General features: G+C 30.2%; 1 protein-coding gene across 10 annotated transcripts in view; it reads left to right on the forward strand.

The window, feature by feature from the left end:
- LOC122498227 (neurexin-1) overlaps positions 1–15,879 on the forward strand; it is a 413,730-nt gene that overhangs the window by 205,977 nt on the left and 191,874 nt on the right. For all 10 annotated transcript variants that reach the window (XM_043605873.1, XM_043605868.1, XM_043605865.1 and 7 more), the window contains 2 exons: positions 3,166–3,309; positions 7,452–7,612. In XM_043605873.1, coding sequence (XP_043461808.1) covers positions 3,166–3,309; positions 7,452–7,612 — 305 coding nt within the window. The remainder of the gene's footprint in view (positions 1–3,165; positions 3,310–7,451; positions 7,613–15,879) is intronic.

The raw sequence follows: 15,879 nt of genomic DNA on the forward strand, positions 1-15,879 counted from the left end.
GAGTTATAACAAATTTTAATAGCGCCATGCAAAATTGTTAATATTTTTTTTTGTAAAGCTAGTTTCAAGTTACTGAAGTGACAGAAAGTTAATAGCATGTTGAAAGTAACTAAAGTTGGAGGGAATTTTAATCAAACTTTGCTACGGATACTTTTTTTTCTATAAAATATATAGGGAGTCGATGAAGTCAATATTTCTATTTCTCAAAGTCCAATTTACTAGTTTACATATATTTGAACTATATAAAAATATAGTTATGAGGGAAAAAATATATTCTATAGAGTTATATTGAGACCAGTAATTGAGAATTTAAAGTTAAAAATCGAGGATCTCATCTTGAAAGTTTGTTATTCATTTGTTCAGTAGAATTAAAAAATTGAAAACTCACTACTAAATTACTGAGAGTACAGACCCTTTTTTTATTTTTAATACGTTTAACAACATATTTCAATGATAAATGTATTTACAATCAAAAGTTTTACCGCTTGTTTGCAAGAGTGCAGAGTTTTTAGTTTCAAAAATAAAGGGAGAGATGGGATGTTAACCAAAAAAACCGCATTGTCCACACACGAATTGAGTTTTTAGCTTAAAATTTAGTTTCCAGTTAGTTAACTTTTATTGAAGAGTTTCGCAAACATGTTTAACTTTTGAAAATGGAAAGCTTGTCAAGCTTACCGACATGGGGGTAATGTGGTACACGTGTGACTATATATATATATATATATATATTATACTGTTATAAATAGTCCTTGGTGCTGTGTATAACAATTGTGACCTTCGTTAAAAATAGAGAGGGTAGATGCGTTGAGAGAATCTAGATGTGTCCGTTTAACAACTTAAGCACATTATCCAAAGAGTGACGTTAAGTCAATCAGAATTTCAAGTAGCACATCCAGGGGATTTTATAACTAATTACCACTAAAAGGAGAAGACAAAAATTCAATCAGGTTACTTAGCTAATTTTGTTTAGTTAGTAAACTATTGTTATCGTCTAATTCATAACTTGCTGTTTCAATCAGTTAAAAGGTTTTTTGTTATTTTAAGCTCTTAGAATATTCTTGGTAATTTAGTTGATAATTATAGAATAACGAAATGAAAATAGTTTTTAGGAAAAACACCATATTTAATAATTTTTTTCTTAATATGATGGAAAGTGATTCAGAAAGTGAATTTCAAGTAGCACATCCAGGGGATTTTATAATTAATTATCACTAAAAAGAGAGGACAAAAACTCCATCAGGTTACTTAGCTAAATTTTTTTAGTTTATAAACTATTGTTACGGTCTAATTTATTACTCGCTGTTTGAATCAGTTAAAAGATTTTTGGTTATTTTAATTTCTCAAAATATTCTTGGTAATTTAGTTGATAATTATAGAATTACGAAAAGAAAATAGTTTTTAGGAAAAACACCATATTTAATAATTTTTTTCTTGATATGACGAGAAGTGATTCGTCATCATGATAATAAATATAAAAAATGTCAATATTCTCCAAAAAAAGAGAATTCTAATATCTTTTTTCCTAACACCTTAATGTCAAAAAAATGTAACATTTTTCTCATATTAGATCAAAATCGAGGGTGAGTACAGTTGGGGTAAAAGGAAGGAATGTAGTTCGGATAAGACATAATGGAGCGATGATCCAGTCGTAGATGAACGGTTCATGGATCGGGGGATGATTTGCGGAAGCAATGAACATTTCAATCGACAACCGGTCGCATTCAAGTCCGCCACGAAAGTTGGCTTTATGCCAAAGCCATTAAGCTTGTCTTATGGTCTTTTTGTTCCGACGACGTAGGGACGAGGGAGGGAGTTAGGGATGCGCGGACTTTTGTTTGGTCGCCTGATAACAATGGAAAGATGGGAAATAATGAGGGGGGTGGATCTAGTTTCGGCTAAAGGGAGAATAAGAGAAATTTCATCGGTTCACAGCGATATTTTGGAAGTACGAAATATATACCAGAGCACACAATTTTCTATCGTCTAAAATTTTAGTTGGTTGAAAAAAAGTGATATGATATTATTCTCATTCTATTTGACATTTTTCTTTACCATCATATAATCCACATATTGTGTCTCCCCCTCTATTGATGTGTTCTTATATCGTCTTTTATATATTATTATCATTATCATTATTATTCTTACTATTATTATTATTATTATATAGATAATATACAAAAGAAGATAATTGAAGCAGCTTTTTTTCTGAAAAAAGTTTCAATTTAATCTGTCGTCGTCCGTTTTCATTAGAGCTTTACTTTTCTATCACATGGCTTACTCTTTTCAGAAGAATTTTAAAAAAATAATATACATATAGAATTGGATGTTGATTTAATAAAATTCAAAAAAAGATACTCTTTTGAAAAATTTGTCATTTCTCATTGTAAGGTTTGTTAAAAGTGTCTAAATTTTGACTACCTTTTTTTTGAAAATAAAAAAATATATTTTTTTCTTTATAATGTTATAATTATTAAGATAAGGTTAATTACATAATTAAGATAAAAAATAATAACATAATTAAGATTATGTTAATAAATAGCAAAATTAAATTTATGTTTAAATGTTTCAAAATTAAATTTTTGTAGAAAATAACTTGCAACTATTTTAAAGGTTTTTTTAATCTGAAAAATTAAAAATGCACGCTGGCAATTTTCACCGTGAAAAGCAACAAAATTTTCACTAGAAACAATAAAGGAAAGATAATTAAAAATTTTATGTTAAAATTTTAATATTGTTAAATTAATTTGTAACTTCAACCCAATTTGTAAAATATTTCATTATTAAAAATTTCAATTTGAAAATATTTTATTATTGTCGAATAGTTTTGTTTGTCGAGTTTTAGTTTTTAATTAAAAAATCTAGATATTAAAAACTTACAAACTAAAATTGGATTCGATGTACAAAATTGAAAATATTTCTAGATAAAATTTATTAATAAAAAAAAATTTATTTCTGTAACTTAATTGTATTTTATTTACTGTAACTAATTTAATAAAAAAAAGTGAAAATTTATGTTGTTTAGCAATTTTATTTTCAAACAGAAGAAAATTCATAATTCATTAGAGTTAATTTTTGTGTGAAAATTTCATTAATGTTTTTTTTCTCATTTTATGTTCATTTTGTGTGTTTCAAAATAAAAAAAAAATTTTCTACACTTTGTTGCAGATAAAGCACCCTCGGAAGCGTCGTTTAGAGGGACAGAATACTTAACGATAGACTTGAGTAAAGGTGATCCTGTCCTAAGCACACAAGAATCGATTAGTCTGCAATTTAAAACAAGACAACCCATTGGCCTCTTATTTTATTCTGGTAAGTAAAATTTTATAGTCTCGATTAAAAAAAAAATCTCGACGCAAAATGGTTTCCCTTTTTTACTGATTATTAAATTTTCTACTATAATTATTTACTGTTGCTAAACTTTAATATTAAAAAAGAAACTTCATGCCTGCTTATTTTTAATTTTAAATTAATTTATCAAATAAGAATTGTAATTTATTTTATAGTTATAGAATTCTTCTTCTAATATATGTAAATTATAAAAATCTAATAATTAACAACTTTCGTTTATCTGTCATTTGTCAATTATAGAATCAAGAAGAGAAAATAATTTGACGGTCTTCACTATATAATTCAGTTTTTTACAATATATATCAATATTTTGATCAATGTCAGACAGATTCTTGGTAATTTAGTTGATAATTATAGAATTATGAAGGGAATACAGTTTTAGGAAAAACACCATATTTAAGAATTTTTTTCTTTAAATTGTCACATAGTAATTCGTTAGGTAACAGTAAAAGAAGTTAAAATTGGGAGAAATTTTATACTCCATTTCCGTTGACGATTGAGGATGTCGGGGGATTTCTTGAGGACTTGAAAAGACTTTGAAGTATTTCATTTTGATTTTAAGTCATCAATGAGGATTAAAAAGCGACTAAAAATGGAAATTGAACAAAAGAGCATAAATCAATATAATACTGGGTGCAATCGTCTTGATATTAATGGAAAACGCCATGTTGGCTTTCGTCGCTTGAGATTGAGAGGACGATGAGGAAAAGAGAGGGAAAAGGTTGAGAGGATGGAATTCAGAGAAGAACCCTTGGTTTAAGAGCAGTTAGATTTAATCGAGTAACTTCCAGGGGGATCCGTTAGATGCCCAACGGAGAAATGTAGATAGACAATGGAGTCCTCTGGACAATAGTCGCATATTAAACAGCTGCGCAGCGTCTATTCTTTAGAGTATTACAGCCAATTTGAAACTTTTGCTCTTTGGCGACCTCTTCACAAGCAATTGAAACTTCGCTAATATATATGCATATAAATAGATAGTAAATAAATCTTCATTCCTTCTCAACTGTCAGGTTAATTTTCCCAAAGGGTACCGTTTATTAATTGTGGATTAAATTTTTTTGGCGACTAGTAGGGTAATTGAGAAACTTGAGGACGATAATAATTATTGCTTCTTATGAAAAGCGTAAATATGCATTATGCAAATTATTTAACAAAAGAATTCCTTGGAATATTTTTGATAGATCGAGAGACAGAGTGGAAAACAGAATTTCAGAAAGACTAGCTGTTAAATTGAAATTAATTTATTAAAGTTTTTATTTGAATCCTTTACAATTAGAATCAGAGAGAAAGAGTAGATCCAGATGTCTTCAGGGACACTGAAACAAAATTATAACTTTGTGGAATCAATCGAGAATTTAAATGGGGACAAAATTTAAAAGTATTAGTTAATTACCTTTAAAAATTATTCTTAGAGTCATAGACTGAACAAGCAATACTTCATAGCGGAAACAGAGAATGCAGTAGATTTCCTTCAAATTGTTTTCGGGACAGCCAAAGTAAAAGATCCGGCGTTCAGGTGTCGATGTGAATTATAATTATAATCAATATATCACCTCTCAGCCTGGAGTGACAGAATTACTGATTTGACGTTGATTTCGAGGTAATGCAGTCCTTAGAAAAATAGAAATGTGCCTCGTAGTAGAAATTATCTCCTTGAATGAACTTGACTAAGAAGAGACTCGAGGAATGCACTCGGTACTTAAAAAGATGTTCTGAGTTGAAGAACAAACTCGATGACAGTACACAACTAGTTAACTTGGTCACGGTTGCTGGATTGACACGAAGAAGACGCGAAGTTGATTCGGTGGTGTCTTCTGGACTAACTTAAAAGCGTTTCCTGAACGGCTTATGGGTCATACCACCCACTTTTATCAACTTTGGGTCAATGTGATAAAAATTTTATTACATGTAAGTGGAGAACCAATAGAAGAATGACAAAATACAGAATATCATATTTGGCATCTGCTATCCAGACAAAGACATTGGACGACGGATTTTAGCGAGCCATAGGTGACCCGTTGGTAATGCAATTTTCCGCAGCAGCGTCTAGTAAAAAAAACAACTCTGACTTCTCTTTTTTCTTTTGTTCCCTAAAGAATTTAAAATATAATATACGATTAATAATGGCTTTTCAAATAATTTTACTTGAAAGTTTGGATAGAGAACCGTCCCTGTTCGTCATTAGGGTCGAGATGAAATAAAAGGATTTAAAAAAAAGAGAAAAATATAATTGGACGTTAGAAGAATCTTAAAGGATCGTGGTCACACACCTTTAATAAACAACAATGGCGTGCTTGAACGTGTAATCCGAATGGGTAGTTTATACAGAGAATAAATGAGCAACTAGGGAGAGTGAGAAGGGTAGCAGTGCGCCGCAACGGTAACAGGAAGTGGCAAAAGTAGGACGAGGTAGGTGCGCGGCACTAATGCGGACCGAGTAGCAATAAGTACTCGGCTTTTCCCAATGCAGCCTGCAGCTGCAACCCCAAGCAACTGCAGCATCCCTTGCCATTTTCTTGCCAGTGCCTTGAATAATCCGCGAGAGATTTTCATCTAATTAGGACACAAAAACAACGCATGGTTATTATTCTCCTTTTTTTCATAAATCTTCAAGAGGAATATCCCTTTTTTATAAATTGATATATAGCCTTTTTGTTATGGTATAAAATTGAGAATTATTAAAGAATAATTAAAGTTCCTGTTGATCATTTTGGCTTAGTAGTATTAATGAATTGTAGGATATATTTTATTTATAATTTAGAATGTCTAAGTGGTGACCATGTGTTGTAATTAGTGGTTTATATTCAACTTTTTGAAAATGAAAAAGTCTGTTTTTGAAGTGTTGGAATGAGGGAAGAGGGTTTTTGCACATGGAGCGATTTATGCGTTGCGCTAGGCTGCATATAAATTCACGCCGGTAGCACACCGACAATTAAGCCCAAAGCACCGTCTGCATCTTTTATACGCTTCTAACCTACCCCGCGGAATAATTAGTATGCGGTTTCTCATTCCGGGAAAAGCAACTCCAACCGGATTCAACAACAAACTAACAAACGTAACTAACTCGATACGCGAATTTCACCTTCTTTTGTAATATCATATCTTTGCTCTCTAGGTTTAAAATAAAAAAAAATCTCATTAGTTTCATTAGTTTTATATGTGTACTCGCAAATTTTTTAATGCTGTGTAGTGTCACTTTCAGGTGGAAGATGAAGAGAATTTTTTACTGTAATTAACTGCGGACCTAGTGTTAGGTTTCACAGTAGTATAACTATTCTTAGATTATGAATCCTAGTTCTACAAATGATTGTTAAAATCTAAATCATTTAAATCCCTTGGGATTTTAGTGTTATCCGCGTGGAACTTTGCTTTCTCAAGACTTCCTGGGTAAAGCAATCTAAGTTCTAGTTGTTTGCACTGGAAGTTGTGACGTACAGATTTTTATATGATTGAAATCAATATATTTAAAATGTCATGTTTGTGATAACAATAATATAACCAACAGATCAGATTGCTTTTGAGATGAAACTAGTAATTAGGAACTCACTGTTGATATTGATTTAAATCTTTCTGATTGCATTTATATAATGAGCATTACAGTCTCTGAAATGAATTAGATTTTCTGAAGAGTATTAACCTTAATTCGACGGGTGCCATTATTAATTATCGAGTTTTATCCCAACATTGGAAGGCGGGAAATTATCTCAAGAGTAGGACAATTCAAAGCATGGGGATTAAGACTTCGAACTGGTCCGGTTTATTTTTAGTGTCACATTAAAAGCTGCCCGTTAGCCTTTAATGGAAATTGCGTTATAATGAACGACGTCTACGTGCAACGATTTTCAAGACGCCAAAATCCAATTGCCCAACGATATTGTGATTAAAAAAGAAATACCTGATATCCTCTTTTTTCTATTAAAAATTTAACAATAAAGAAATTTACGAGGGAACGTTAATTAAAAAAAACAATTTATTTCAAATAAAACGAAAAAAAAATGTCTTGAAACTTTTTGATAAAAATGATTAATTTTTTTTTCTTTTTTATAAAAAATTTTTTTGAATTAAATGAAATTGAATTTTTTTCTTTTTCATTTTTTTAGGCGAAGAGGGTGACTATCTGACAGTCTCATTAAAAGATGGAGGAGCTGCCGTTGGCATGACCCTAGCAAATGGAAGGCTGGACCTTCACATCAAACCGGCGAGGGTTCGATTTGACGATAATCAATGGCACAAAATCATCGTTCACAGAAAAGTTCAAGAGGTGAGTTTTTTTAAAAAAAATATTTTCCCCGTGCTGTTATGAAAATTTCGAAAAGAAATCTTTTTTATAAAATTAGATAATTCTTTTTAAAGTATTTGCAAAATTAGAAAATTTCTTCAGAGGAATGATTGATTAAAGAGATAAACGATTTTTTGTGTTCAAAGTTCTTTTAACCTAGTTCTCGTTTTTTAGACACTTTGTGGTTGATTTTTTTGGGTCAGAAAAGAAGGTGGAAAAATATCTGAAAGTAGGTCCCCCTAAAACGTTGCCTTTCAAGACTCTTTGTATTGCAGTACTTTTAACTTTTTGCTGTTCACAAAAACTTTTATGTTATATGAGTCGCGTATATGCACACACCCTCTTTCTCTCTCTCTCTCTTTCTTCTTTTCTTGCTTTTTTGTTTTTCTATCACCCTCTCGTGACTCATTCCCAGTTAAACGGTATAGCTATGTAGAAGGCGACCTCGTTAGAATTCTTAACAAATCTCCATGCAGATTTACTTTCCCTCGTTGCGATCTCGAAGTCAGGCACGAATTGTAGATAAATTCATCCTAAATTAAAGAAGATTTTCTGTTTTTAGTAATTGCAGGATCTTGTGCTTTATAGAGGAGGAAAAAATTAGTGCAAAATGAATTATTTTTAATAAAATAAATTCGTTCCTCTTCTACTTTAGTAAGGCAATCCAAGACTCGAAACTAACTCCTTCTAGTGTAAATAAGAAACAAATTTATTTGCGGTTAAATACTGGGCTATTTTAAAAATATAAAAATGCAACTATCAAGACAAGATGTCTGTAGGACGTTCTAAAAACAGTTTCTTCTTCAAAAGGTGGACTTCGATAGTTAGGTCCTATGAATGGACTTCTAGTGTAAGTAAGAAAAAATTTATTTGTGGTTAAATACTGGGCTATTTTTAAAATATAAAAATGCAATTATGAAGACATAAGTTTTGAACAATCCAGTGGACTTATTCTAGAATAATTGGTATCAAAGATCGAAAAACTAAATTTTATTTTATTCACCTCGTGTTTGTCAATTTTTCACTTTTAATATACTTTTGTACTTTTTGACACTCTTCACATATGAACACAGAAAATGAACCAATAGCAAGCGTCATCGCTATGATTTCTGACCAATAGCGACCGTCATCTTGCCAAATCCAGCCAAATAAAATTAGTTGTTTTTCTATTAGGAATTTACTTAGAATATCAATGCAAATAACAAATGATAATAAATAATAACAATTATAATACTAATAATAATAAATTGCTAATAAATGAACGCAAAGTAAATATACATATAAAGTATGCATCGCATAAAATGGTGTCAGTTTATGTGAAAGAGGGTATACATTTGGATAGCGAAGCGTGTGACAGCAATGCATTAATAATTACGTTATGTTACATGTACTCTCCCTCACACGCGTCAATGATAACGATGCTGGCGTTCGTCGTCTCCACGCTCGCCATTTGTCAACAGTGCCACGATTTGACACGAAATCCTATTATGAAATCAATAGGTTAAAATATTTTCCTATCATTTTCATATAAATCAGATTATTATCAATAATTGTAATTAGAGTTGCAAGAAATATCGAAAATCAAATATAATCACGGGTTTTGAATTAATTTATTAACTAACATTTACTTTAATAATTATTTTACAAACGAATTCAATTAATGTCACTTTAAATATCGTGACATTTTTCGAGACTGAATGGTAGGTAATATAACCAAAGTCCCCATTTGTCATTGTTCCCAATATGTTGCAATTTAGTATAACATGTATGATAAAACAGGTCACTATTGAACCGACTGTCAATAAGACAATAATTATCTTAGCAGGTGAAAAAATTCTGATATCCATTAAATTATAAAATATTATAAAATAAATGTATAAAAATAGAAGCAATAAAATAAAAAAAAGGTCAATAAAGTTGTTTCGAGTCATTTGTTTAAAGAAGTAAGAGATTTTCAAGAGGAATTTTATTCACTATTTCTAAAAAGTGCATTATTATTATTATTATTATCATTCTTATTATTATTATTACTATTATTACGAACCAACCTTTGTCGTACCAGCGAGATGGAACTTTGAAAAGAAATACTCAGTGAATCGCATCTTTTGGCTTTTGCTCTCTTGCTTTAATAATATTGGGTTTTACTGTATATTCGCATGTATCACGAAAATAGATTCCTTTACCTTCTCTCTCTCTCTCTATCTCTCTCTCTCTTTCGAGATGGGAAGACGTAATAATGTTCGTAGCAGAAACTTATAAACCAGACCTGACATCGCTGGAAATCGAACGAATGAGAACGAAAAAAAGCATAAAATGAAATGATACTAAATCGCATAAAATTGTAACTTATGGAAACAATATCAGATCTCAGACACGATTTGAAAACTTTAGTTCATTGGTCCGTGTTGTTTTAAATTTGGTGTGTATTTTAACATCATCTTTTTTTGGATATTGGCTTTCAATATTTTCTCGATATATTTGGTTTTAGATGCTTTTCTCTTGTAAAGGAATAACTATTTATTGGCATAACTAATAATCTTAATGAGAAAGTGTCATTACGACAAGTCATTTGTGGTTGAATACTGGGCTATTTTTTTGAATTTGAAGATGGAGAAATTTTTAGAAGGTATGTACGAGTATTTATTTCTATAAATAGCTTTACATTATGCAAAAATCGTCTAAAGGCATTCAATCAAAAACAAAGTGTAAATAAATACAGTTTGTATAATTATGAAGTTTTTTTAGTTAATTTTCTTTCGATAACATTGATCGTTCATCTTGAACTACAATGTAGTACTATATTTTCTGAATTACTCGACTCTATCCTTTAATTAATTAATTAATGGCCTGTACTCATTAGGAATTCGTGTGAGTGTGCATATCTGTGAGGGCGAGTTGCGCATGCACTTTGGGAATAGCTATTACAACCATTGATCAATGGCGTAGTTTGCAGTAGTCGATAAATAAATTTCTCTATTACCACAAACAGTTGTCTCGCTCTTCTTCATGACAGGAAACTTCTCACGAAACTTTGACAGATTCAATCTAGCAAATCGGTTAAGCGGAAGTGTAGATAACTTTCTTCATTTTCCTTCTTCTTGTTTTTCCACTCATTATATTCCATCTTCTAATATGTACATGCACATTTTTACAAAAATTCAATTTTCCTCTATTTTTACAAAGAAAAAGTATTTTAATAATTTTTAATGGACTCCCATTACTGTAGGTAAAATTATATTAAAATTATAAAAAAAAATTATATGAAAATTATTGCAAAATTATTTGTAATTAAATATGGAATATTAAAATTTTTGATGAAAATGGTAAATGCATACATACCTACCTGATTATTAAAATTTTTTTCTGAAATATAAACGAAAATATATTACAGAGCATTAGCATGAATATAATTTATTATGAAATGTATTAAAAGGAACTTTCTCGAAATATACATATTCATGAATAAAATATGAAAATGCATTATGAAATTAAAAACACAAATGTACTGGAAATATATTGAAGTTTCGTGTATAGAAATAAAAAATACGTACAGTATTAATATTTTGTTTTTGGGAGTTGGATGATTTAAAACGTAATTTATGAATATAGGAGAAAATGTTGATCTTTCGTACCAATTAGTAATAAGGAAAAGATAATGATTCTTGATCCTATTTAATATATACAGAATTCTATATATATTTTCTACTATTAGTATAGGATTTTGAAGAGGGATTTGTAAATATAGTCTCTCACGTGTATATTTATGTGTGTATACTTAAAGCTCTCAAGAAACACAATTATCATGAAGACTGACAATTTGATAGGCAAGCACAAAAGAGCACATACACAAACACATATATATGTGTATGGAGGGATATATATATATATATATATGTTCGTTACACCATTAGGAAGGCAGCTTCTGTCACGAGCGAATGTGAGATACGGCAAACTATTTTCGTGCATGCCTTTACACACTATGTTCCTTTGTCAAAACCAAGTGACCCATACGAATGTGTCTAGGCCTTTAACTTGCTACGGAAGGTGTAAGTGTATTTATGTACACAGGGTGTGACAGAAAGTTTCTAGATGACTTTAGGGGAGATGTACACCTACAATCCGGAAGCAAAAGATTTTTTTTGTGAATTTCTAAAAAGAAAACTTCCAGTCTTGCCTTTTTTGCATCATCAGTTGCTGGACCCCTTCTAGTGTAAGTAAGAAACAAATTTATTTGTGGTTAAATACTGGGCTATTCTCAAAATATAAAAATGCAACCATCCAGACAAGATATCTGTAGGACGTTCTAAAAACAGTTTCTTCTTTAAAAGGTGGACTTTGATAGTTAGGTTCTATGACAGTTACCTTCCTGTTTTGTAGCTTTCCGAAGACCTCGGTTCTGTATCTCTTCTAGTGTAAGTAAGAAAAAGTTTATTTGCGGTTAAATACTGGGCTATTTTTAAAATATAAAAATGCAACTATGAAGACATGTCTTTAGGACTGAGTAAGAAAATCAAAGTCGTAGAACTGCTGATTTTGAAACATCAAATGTTTCAAAAATTTTAATACAAGAAATAGTGTCACAAGACTTTTGGTTACACCCAGTACATATACCAGGGTTATAGTATAGTTAAAGGATACTGCTATGAATGTGCATTCAAAAGGAGATGGGATTCGGTCGTCTAGACCAGGTTCTTCACCTTTGTATTTTCGTTCCTGCGGGCATGAAAATTACTGCAGGCGTTTTGCTTTAAAATTGCCATTAACTTAGCTTCAACATTTGCATAGTAAAACACCTCACTCTTGTTCACGTTCCACTCACACAGCTACATATGTTAACATACCTGTTTAATTGATTTAAATTTATAAAAATATTTATTTTTTTACAAAAATAAATTAATTTAATAATTTTTCTAGATTTTAATAGTTTGAAATAATTGCTGCTGCAAATAATAACAAATTGGAATTAAATTTATATTGAAAATAAATATATATAATATAAAATATAATATATAATAATATATAATATATAATATATAAATATATATATATATATAAATATATTTATATTTTTTTTATGGTTTAAGTATTTTTTTTTCTATTAAATACTAATAAAATCTTTTTTCTAAGTTGTTATTAAGTGACACATATACAAAGAATATACGAAAAAGCTCGTGAACGGTTCTACTCAGGAGACTTCTCTTTATTCATATTCGGTAATTTTATTAAGAACTATTTTGAAACGAGAGAACCACTGCACGTGGCTACTCGAGGAAAATGTAGAGGGAAATTTTTCATAAAGTGGAAAGCAGAACGGTCTTCTTTCACGATCCACCCACCCATACTCCTTTTTAGTACTCAACGTGATTCTCCTTTTGCCTCTCGTGTTTCAATTTAAAAAAAAAGAAAAATGTACGCGAAACCATAAAAGCTGGAAGCTGCACTTCATTTTTATATCGACAAGCTGCTAGATTTCTTTTTTTTAAACATTGACAAAAAAATACTGAAAGAAATATTCATTTTTTTTTCTCAATGGTGATATATTATTTATAAAATACATTAGGAATTCATACAGCGTGTATAGTTTGGAAGACAAAACCGGAAATTTGAATTCATTTAAGCAGAGTATATTGTAAAATAATTTGTGTTGCACTGACAACGCCAAATTTTTTAGAGCTCTTGTCTCTCAAAAATAATTTACACATTGCGCGCTATAGACTTGTGTGAAACTTGGAAAAAGTACATAACAAATTTTAAATTGAAATTGTGAGTGTGAGACACCTGACTTGATATAAGATTTACCATTTGAAGACGGGGATGACGATGAGATCAAGAAATTCTCACTCCTTGAACGTATATCTCAAATAACCGAGAACGTGTCAGAGAATTCATGCAACAGCTTACCAGCTCAAAATTTGCATTTGAGTGCATATGTCGACTTCTAACGAACTTTACACTAGTTTTAGACAGTCTTTGTTATACAACCAAAACTAGTCCCTTATCTTTGACACGGTACTCGTATTATTAATAGTAAAAAATAAATTTTAGACAAAAATAAGTTACTACAATCAATTATTCCCACCGCTGTTACTTCATTTCATTAATGCTTTACTTTATTCATATATATATATATATATATATATATATATATATATATATATATATATATAACATTATTTAATAATACTATGTAATCCAATTCCCTTCTATAACAAATACGATTTTTCCAATAATTTGGCTCATATCTCGATGACGTATCGACATTTCAACATTGTTAAAAAGTCGAGAATTCTTGATACATATTATAAATAAAATATGCAGATCAAAGAGAATACAACCATTTCAAATGATTGTAATGCGATAACATTGTGAAGAAAAAGTTTCTTTTCCTTTCACAAGAACGTGCGTAAAATATTTGTATTTTAGAAATCTTATCGTGAGTCAGAGTGTAGTGTTACTCATTTATCACAGAGTGTGCCATATGTCAGTGGCACTATCAAAGAAATGAAAATAGAGGAAACGAAAGGTATACAATTTTCATATAAACTTAAGAACAAATGATTTTTTAACTTTTGACAAAAGTTTTTGTTTTGGAATTCTTCCTTCGGGTGAGATAATTATAATCAAGTCTTTAAGATGTCCAATGCATCAGAAATACGATTCAAAATTCAATTATTTTATTTACCCTTTCAATAGGGCGAATGCACCCTATTGTCAATTAACAACATTTCGAAGACTTCGTTGCACACTTGCTAGACCTCGTCTTCCAGGGTAAGATAATCAAAGGATGGACTTTGATACTTAGGTCCTATATGACAGTGACCTTCCTGATTTGTAGCTTTTCGAAGACTTCGTTCCAGGCTTGCTTGGACCTCTTCTAGTGTAAGTGAGAAACAAATTTATTTGTGGTTAAATACTGGGCTATTCTTTAAATATAAAAATTCAACTATCAAGACATAAGATTTCTTTGGAACGTTCTTTTAATTGGCACAAACTAATATTTTTTTTGACATTGAGATCGATGATATCTTGATATCAGAAAGTTGGCATTAAAACAACTCTTAAAAGCGGTATGTAATTGACGTTTCATAAAAAAACGTCCGCAACGAAAAAAGCAAACAAAAAATTTATTTGTGGTTGAATACTGGGCTATTTTTTATAACATAAAAATACTACTATAAAGACATAAGATTTCTTCAGGATGTTCTTTTACTGGACATGGACGTCCTAAGAATGTTTTAAAATCCGCTTCTATTTAGATTTTAGGATTACAATCACAAGTATGAACCTTTGATTAACTAGACAGTATGATGGACAAGAAAAAAATGCAGTGTTCATTTAACTGCTCAAAAGTTAAAAAATCTAATTAACTTAATTAATTAATTGATTAAATGCTAATTAATATGAATTTTGCATATGAAATTTCTCGAATATCTGGAATTTTTAATCTAGAAAAAACAGATAGATGGGGAAAAAAGTGCGAATATTTATATATTAAAAAGAATATCCATAGAATGTGTATAAAAGCAATTAGCGGACATCAATATATTGGTAATGCTCTTATGCTCTTGTATCAGTCTCTTTTTTAATAAACACCACTCACCCTTTCTTCCCCCTACTTTTGCCCTCTCATCTCTTCGATTGTAAATTCCAAGTTAATTAACCAGTTTCGCATAAAGGCAATTAATTACTCTCAAAGCATGAACACCGCTTGATTTCACCTCGATGACTTTGTAATAACTACGCGAGATAGTGTCTTATCAATACATTGAGGCATGCGCTCGTTTACATCGTCGTGATACATTTAAATCTAAACAAGAAAGATGGATGAGGTGTAAGGATTGAAGATAAACACTGATATATGATGAAAAGTGAAATTTTTAATTAAACAGATTGGAATAAGGGTAATTGTTGGGGAAAATTTTTCCCAATGATTCTTTATCAAATGAAAATCATTCAAATTATATCATCATAAACTTTTGCTCGGTATATATTTAAATGGATAGATCTTTTAGAAAGTCTTGTAAATTTTTCTTATAAAACTACTTATAGATTTTTTAAGATACTCATTAAAGATGTAGAAGGTGTAAACGGTATCTCTAATAATTGATGTTGCTACTTTTAGGTTTAAAAAGTTTTGACTAGATCTCTAAAGTTGAATAAAAAATTGGAATGAGAAGTTTTAGTGTATCTATTTTTTCTTTTTGTAAAAAAAAAGAAGAGAAGAGTAATATTTTCTTCGCGACTACAAT

This window comes from Leptopilina heterotoma, unplaced genomic scaffold, assembly GCF_015476425.1.
Source record: "Leptopilina heterotoma isolate Lh14 unplaced genomic scaffold, ASM1547642v1 Lhet_144, whole genome shotgun sequence".
NCBI lineage: Eukaryota > Metazoa > Arthropoda > Insecta > Hymenoptera > Figitidae > Leptopilina > Leptopilina heterotoma.